This window comes from Electrona antarctica (assembly GCF_951216825.1).
Source record: "Electrona antarctica genome assembly, chromosome: 2".
NCBI classification, from domain to species: Eukaryota; Metazoa; Chordata; class Actinopteri; order Myctophiformes; family Myctophidae; genus Electrona; species Electrona antarctica.
Window position 1 is genome coordinate 1,867,465 of NC_136807.1, and position 8,354 is coordinate 1,875,818.

An 8,354-nucleotide genomic window follows, 5' to 3' on the forward strand; every position below is an offset into this window, starting at 1 on the left:
AAACCATGGTTTCATTTTACGCTCTCAAGGGGCCATTTGGTTATCAACTCTCCATCATTTAGCTGAGGACCACCTTGAATCCTCTCCTCAAGGGTGTGAGTTGTCTCGTATTCTCGTCAAGGACCACTGGTGGTCCCCGGACCACTGGTTGAAAACCACTGAGCTACTCTCCGGATAGGAACCACTGTACGGTGTCGCTTTGTTTCCCCAGGTGGAGCCGGAAACCCTTATCGCAGACTAGAGCACCGCCGCACATCCAAAATGGCGAACCAAGAGGAGTCGGTGAGGGAGTTCGTTACTGTCACCGATGTGGACGAAGAGAGGGCCAGGTTCTTCTTGGAGTCCGCGGGGTGGAACCTGCAGGTTCGTTACCACCCTCTGCGTTGAGCTGGGTTCAACACGGAGAGGTCCATAACTGTGTTTTAACTGGAATAACAACAGCGTACAGTGTCAGTTAGTTGTCAGTCTATTAGCAGAGCCATCTAGTAGAAGAGTTACGACATTGAGGGGGCAGAAACCGAGCGCTGTTCATGCAGCCTGAACTGAGACAAGCTGGAGTTGGAAATACATTGTTTTCAACGAGGGCGGCGCAAATAAGAGCTATTTTTAAGCATGTGTGCAACATGTCAACTGTTTTAAAGTATTATACAGTGACAACTAAAGTCTCTTTAATGTTTATGTTGTACTATTACTACAAAACAATCTAAAATAAAGGGATTTAAAGATCATTACAGCTGGGCTGTTGCCCTGGGTCTAATGCATTTCGGTCCAGGACTTGTCCCAGTTGGTTGTCCCCATGCTCAATAGAAGTCTATGTAGGAGAGCCGCCATTGGACTGAAGCCCCATGAAGTGAACGCAGTTGTCGTATTAACTCTGTCTTTACAGTATGGCTCTGCCTGTTAGCACGCTGGGCTAACGGTTAGCCACCGGTTTGGTTTTGCCGGCGCTTTTGTGCAAGTCACCCTTTCTTTCAACAATGGACGTTGGGGCTTAAACTAAATATTGTACAGTTTTAAACTGTCATGTTAAAGATTATAAACATAGATATCATGCCGTGGGGTTCACGGGACACGCATATGAACGTCACCGTCTCACGTTGTGTTGTTCCATTGAGCCATGTTGTTCTTTAACTGTTTGGTTGAGTCGTGCTAGCATACACCGCTAGCCACATTATGGCTACATTGTCAAAATCAGACGGGTTTTCAACCCTTTTCATACTAAAGGCCCATTATTTGTTTTGTATTTGAGGGCACGGACCACCATTTGATGACGTTTAGCCTCGGATTCAGACCCAAAACTAAAGAATATTTGTTGTTGTTGTTGGAATTTGTCCATATTCTTTCCAAATGGATGTTGGTAGCATAGGAGAGACAACGGATAACAATTCTTCTTGTAAATTAAGTAATGCAGTTCTTGAACAATACTTTAACTCTTGAGAGTGTAACATGAAACCAAATGGACCCTCCCGGGTCAATTTGGTTTCGTTTTACACTCAATAGTTAAAGATCTAAGGGTCCATTTGGTTAACCAAACTATCATTTAGCTGGGGACCACCTGGAACCCCCTCAAAGGACCACTGGTGGTCCCGGGACCACTGGTCAAAATGACAGGAGGACAGACGCAGTGCAACTGCAACATCAGCCCTGGATTGCGACAGTATGGGCTGGTTTATCAGGCCAATTATAACGCTTTGATTCCACACTTGGGTTGTATTCAAAAATCCATCGCCAAGTAACAGTGTCTAACTAGTGTCGTAAGTGATGGATAACAGCTGTAAGTGACGTGAGGCCATTGATTGATTGAAGTATTTATTAACAGTTTGCAGAATTACAGTACATTTCAAGCACAACTCAACACAAAAAACTGTTAACTGTGAGTGGACGACCAATAAAGCACTACACTTGTTTACAAGAGGGTCCACCTTGTTCAATTCATCATAACATTTAGAGACGTACAAATATACGTACACTTCTATATGCCCAAAACAGGAAATCTTCATAAAGGAGGTAAAAAGGGGGGGGAAACATACAGTGAGGGGGAAAAGGGGTGGGTTGGGGATTCAGATTTTACGGGGGCCAGTTTCGAATTGCAGCCGCCCGTAGGTGCCCTTTGAGAGCAGTTTTGAAGGAGTCGAGGGATTCACATGTGGTAATGACTGTTGGTAGGAGCGAAATTAATTTAGTCCCTTGACGTTTGTGCCGAATCTGGGTTGCACATGGTTTGTTGAACTCCCTCTGGTGTTGTGGGTGTGGTTTGTTGAACTTTGGTGTTGTGGGTGTGGCTGTTGCTGTAAGTGATGCGAGGCCATGGCTCCATGAGTTGAATTCTGTCCAGTGTTGTTTTCGTCGACTAAAACTAAGAAGAAAAATGTTCGTCGCAGCGCGGCACGTTGTGGGCTTGTAGATCGGCTATTTTCAGCAAGTGAAAAGAAACAGTCATTACGACAGCATCAAGGCCCGCCAAAATACATTTTGTTCGACTAAATCAACTGTTGATTTAGTCGACAAAAACTAGACTAACACTAAAATGTGACAAACTAAATAAACTATTCAAGAGACTATGACTAAAACTAAAATCGAAATTTGCTGCCAAAAACACCACTGATTCTGTCTCCTCCTCCAGCTTGCACTGGCTAGTTTCTTTGAGGATGGCGGTGAAGATGACATCGTGACCCTTCCCCAGCCGGAGAGTGGAAGTGGAGGCTCTGTGTCGCGGTCCACGGGTCCTCCCCCCAGGTAACGTTCACACTTGTTCTTCTCTTTATTGCTCTGTGTATCGTTGAGGGGCGGGTTCAATGTTTGTTTTTAGTTAAACAAACATTCAGAAAAATACACACACAAAGTGTGCAAAGACCCGCACACCGTCTGCACTTGCAATACGAACTTTATTTAGGCAACGTTTCGGTCAAAGACCTTCTTCAGGCACCTCACCTGAAGGTCCTTGACCGAAACGTTAGATAAAGGGTTCGTATTGCCAGTTTTTTCTGAGTACATTGAGCCCTGCCTACGCACCCGTCTCAGAGCATATAGGTGTGCATAAGACTTTGTTGCCAGTTAAACAAACGCCATTGACAATGAAGGGAAATTTACGTCATCTTGTCCCTAACACAAACATTAAATGCCATTAACAATAAATATTATTTAATGTTTGTTTTGTCTGTTTTACATCACCTAATCATAGCAACATGAGTTACACTTTAATTAGCGCCCCTCACTTCACACTTCGCACTAGTGATTTTTATGTACTGTGTAGTGTTTCCATACGTGGTTGCGTATGTATACCCCTAATCATGGCACAAGCTTTGATTCGTTTATTAACAGAATAGTATGCCATATGTATTGAAACTGGCATTGGCATATGTCTGTATTATTTTACGTTGTTTTCGTATACCGTAATGTAACTCTAGTATTGATCATGCAAATTCGTCTTCAACTTGTAACTTAATTGTACTTGGGCGGCGGTGGCTCAGGGGTAGAGTGGCCGGATGGTAACCGCAAGGTTGCCAGTTCGAACCCTGTGGGCTCCCCCAGAGTTGGTGTCGAAGAACCCCTAATTGCTCCTGATGTGCAGGTTGGTGCCTTGCATGGTTTCCGTTGCCATCGGTGTGTCAATGGGTGAATGTCTATGTAAAGCGCCTTGGATAAAGGCTCTATATAAATGCACAATTTTGACACTTTGCACACTTGGGGCGGTGGCTCAGGGGTAGAGTGGCTGGATCGTAACCGTGAGGTTGCCAGTTCAAACCCGGGCTCCCCCAGAGTTACTGTCGAAGTGTCCTTGAGCAAGACACTGAACCCCAAATTGCTCCTGATGTGCTAGTTTGTGCCTTGCATGGTTTCCGCTGCCATCGGTGTATGAATGTGTGTGTGAATGGGTGAATGTAATGCACAATCTATGTAAAGCGCCTTGGATAAAGGCGCTATATAAAAATGCACCATTTACTTGTGCTCAGTAGTAGTTGAGCACAAGTGCTAATTTTCAGCAATGCCCTGCACATAGAAACACACACACAGACAGACACACACATTAAAACCTGGGAGCTGACCAGTACAACCTCAGTCTCATACTGTCGGCCACTAAGCTGCTCCACTGGAGCAGTTGGGGGTTCAGTGCCTTGCTCAAGGGCACTTCAGCGGTGTTGGGTGAACGATGACCAATCACTTCCCCTTAAAAAACATTGACCATTGACTTTGTGTTCATAGTGTTCAGCCCAGAGTGACCTCCTTCAGAGATTTGATGCACGAGGCAGAGGACGAGAGTGACGAAGAGGAAGGCCAGAGGTGAGTCTGTCAATCTGTTGTACTGGTAGTACTTATCCTACCCCCTTATAGCACTTTTTAGACTTAGATAGCATTTGAAACAGACTTATAGCATGTCATGTAGACAGCACAATAATTGCATTGTATGTAGTCATAGCACATCATAGTACATATGTATAGCATAGTATAGTATATATGTATAGTTTATATGTATAGTGTCATTATATAGATATGTTCTAGTTACGTTCTTAGCTTACGCATGTTTCATGATAAATGCATTTTATATATGTGATGTATTCCCATACTTTTGTTCTTGCCTAATGTAAGTCGCTCTGGATTAAGAGCGTCTGCTAAATGCCTAAATTGTACTATTTTCTTGAAGAATACAAGCTATGAGCTTGTAGATCTGCTATCTTTCAACGGCTAAAGTATAACATAATGCTTTAAGCCAGTGATGTGCGTAATAACGGTGAGTCTGCCCGGTTTGAGTCCAGCTGCTCTTTGTTGATGAGCATTTAAACTGAAGCCAAGCCTGAGTCATGACTCGATGGAAAGGGTGTCTTTTGAAAGACAAAGGAGAGGTCCTGCACACTGTCCACACACTGTCCACACACTGTCCACACACTGTCCACACACTGTCCACACACTGTCCACACACTGTCCACACGCTGTCCACACGCTGTCCACACGCTGTCCACACGCTGTCCACACGCTGTCCACACACTGTCCGCACACTGTCCGCACACTGTCCGCACACTGTCCGCACACTGTCCGCACACTGTCCGCACACTGTCCGACACACTGTCCGACACACTGTCCGACACACTGTCCGACACACTGTCCGACACACTGTCCGACACACTGTCAGACACACTGTCAGACACACTGTCAGACACACTGTCAGACACACTGTCCACACACTGTCGGACACACTGTCGGACACACTGTCGGACACACTGTCCACACACTGTCGGACACACTGTCGGACACACTGTCGGACACACTGTCGGACACACTGTCGGACACACTGTCGGACACACTGTCAGACACACTGTCCACACACTGTCAGACACACTGTCACACACACTGTCCACACACTGTCCACACACTGTCGGACACACTGTCGGACACACTGTCGGACACACTGTCGGACACACTGTCCACACACTGTCGGACACACTGTCCGACACACTGTCGGACACACTGTCGGACACACTGTCGGACACACTGTCCACACACTGTCGGACACACTGTCGGACACACCGTCGGACACACCGTCGGACACACCGTCGGACACACTGTCAGACACTTGCCAAAAAATGTTGCTCTTTATTTGGTCGACGGTTCGGTTGCTTAGACCCAGTGTTGTTTTTGTCTACTAAAACTAAGCCGAAAAATGTTCGACTACCTTTTTCCACTGACGTAAACTAAATGGAAACTAAATGAATGAATGCTTATAATGAGTCATGGACTCGCCATTGTCCAGTCCAATGTGTGTCACTACATTGTTGCAGTAGAAAGATGGAAAGAGATCTTTATTGTCATTGCTTTCACGAAACAATGAGTTCAGAGCTTACACCACTGGCATACATATAAACATACCCCTGTAACAAGGAGGGTGTACTTTATTGTTACATCTTGTGTACACTACAGGTACATATAAACCTACCCCTGTAACAAGGAGGGTGTACTTTATTGTTACATCTTGTGTACAGGTACATATAAACCTACCCCTGTAACAAGGAGGGTGTACTTTATTGTTACATCTTGTGTACACTACAGGTACATAAGAGTACAACTTATTTTAGTTTGGCTTCCTTACAGACAATGCAGCAGCATAGATAGCATAACATTCAAACAACAAAACACAGCAAACACAGCAAACAAAGGATAGAATAATGAGTGCAAGAAAGAGCATTCAAAGAGTAAAAATACAATAAAATATTAACATACGTGCATATGTTATTATTTTATTTTCGTCTGTCCTGCACTTCTACCCTGAAGGGGTAGTCCCAGTCTTTTTCTACGCTGTATTATAACCTTAGGCACGCCTATCTCTCTGTATCTTAACCTAGAATGTCCCCTAGAATCTGAGAGGTGTAATTTTCCTAAACGGCTTTCTGTGATTCCAGAATGCACCAAACTATTTCTGGTTCCACTCCATTCACTGCTACCGGGTGGCGTGGCATATAGATGATGCTTTCTGGTTCCACTCCATTCACTGCTACCGGGTGGCGTGGCATATAGATGATGGTTCCACTCCATTCACTGCTACCGGGTGGCGTGGCATATAGATGATGCTACCGGGTGGCGTGGCATATAGATGATGCTACCGGGTGGCGTGGCATATAGATGATGCTACCGGGTGGCGTGGCATATAGATGATGCTACCGGGTGGCGTGGCATATAGATGATGCTTTCTGGTTCCACTTCATTCACTGCTACCGGGTGGCGTGGCATATAGATGATGGTTCCACTCCATTCACTGCTACCGGGTGGCGTGGCATATAGATGATGCTACCGGGTGGCGTGGCATATAGATGATGCTACCGGGTGGCGTGGCATATAGATGATGCTACCGGGTGGCGTGGCATATAGATGATGCTACCGGGTGGCGTGGCATATAGATGATGCTACCGGGTGGCGTGGCATATAGATGATGCTACCGGGTGGCGTGGCATATAGATGATGCTACCGGGTGGCGTGGCATATAGATGATGCTACCGGGTGGCGTGGCATATAGATGATGCTTTCTGGTTCCACTTCATTCACTGCTACCGGGTGGCGTGGCATATAGATGATGGTTCCACTCCATTCACTGCTACCGGGTGGCGTGGCATATAGATGATGGTTCCACTCCATTCACTGCTACCGGGTGGCGTGGCATATAGATGATGGTTCCACTCCATTCACTGCTACCGGGTGGCGTGGCATATAGATGATGCTTTCTGCAGCATCATCACATTGTGCTGCTGCGCTGCGCTGCCGCTGTGGGCCATTTTTTTAAGGGAGGGGTGTGTCGTCGCTTGCTGTTCCCACAGCACAGTCCTTTCTTCAGCCATTAGGGCAGGGTGTTGCCAAGGACCTCATGTTTGAAGGATGCACAGTAAGGCCTCACTCAGACCTTTACTGCATTGCTGTATGCTTGTTGGATGAATGTTGTGTAGTGTCATGGCCGCCCCAATGCATTTCCAATGGGAGTCACATGGTTTGACACAACATTTGTGTTGTATGAGGGGGAGGGGCGCAGTCGAAACACAGCCGAAAGCCATACAACAGCTTGTAGTCCAAAATGTGGACTACAAACCATGTGACTTCCATTGGAAATGCATTGGGGCGGCCATGACACTACACAATATTCATCCAACAAGCATACAGCAATGCAGTAAAGGTCTGAGTGAGGCCTAAGATGATTAATATACAACATTAGTACCACATGGCAGACTTTGCTGGAAATGTCTAAACGAAGCTGACAACACCAGCCACTGCATACCACCTGGGACACTTAATAATATGTTGAACACATCATAGGATACAATATGTAGCAATTACCTTTCAGCATGTAACTATTATGTATGAGCACTAACTTTCAATTTCCATTTTAGTTGATAACTAACCCTATCTCTAACCCTAACCTCAGTCTTAACCGGCCAGTAAGTCCCCTATAACCTCATATCGGTCTTAACCGGCCACGTAAGTCCCCTATAACCTCATATCAGTCTTAACCGGCCACGTAAGTCCCCTATAACCTCATATCAGTCTTAACCGGCCACGTAAGTCCCCTATAACCTCATATCAGTCTTAACCGGCCACGTAAGTCCCCTATAACCTCATATCAGTCTTAACCGGCCACATAAGTCCCCTATAACCTCATATCAGTCTTAACCGGCCACGTAAGTCCCCTATAACCTCATATCAGTCTTAACCGGCCACGTAAGTCCCCTATAACCTCATATCAGTCTTAACCGGCCACGTAAGTCCCCTATAACCTCATATCGGTCTTAACTGGCCACGTAAGTCAGTTTCACGATGTGTTCGCTTCAGCGGCAGTAATTTCACATCCGCATTTCCTAATCGCAGCAGAGAATACATGC

General features: G+C 45.7%; 1 protein-coding gene across 2 annotated transcripts in view; it reads left to right on the forward strand.

The window, feature by feature from the left end:
* Positions 1-203: 203 nt before the first annotated feature.
* Positions 204-8,354, forward strand: part of nsfl1c (NSFL1 (p97) cofactor (p47)) — a 21,132-nt gene continuing 12,981 nt past the window's right edge. For both annotated transcript variants that reach the window (XM_079521580.1, XM_079521581.1), the window contains exons 1-3: positions 204-363; positions 2,624-2,736; positions 4,204-4,281. In XM_079521580.1, the coding sequence (XP_079377706.1) occupies positions 262-363; positions 2,624-2,736; positions 4,204-4,281 (293 nt within the window). In that variant the 5' untranslated portion in view covers positions 204-261. The remainder of the gene's footprint in view (positions 364-2,623; positions 2,737-4,203; positions 4,282-8,354) is intronic.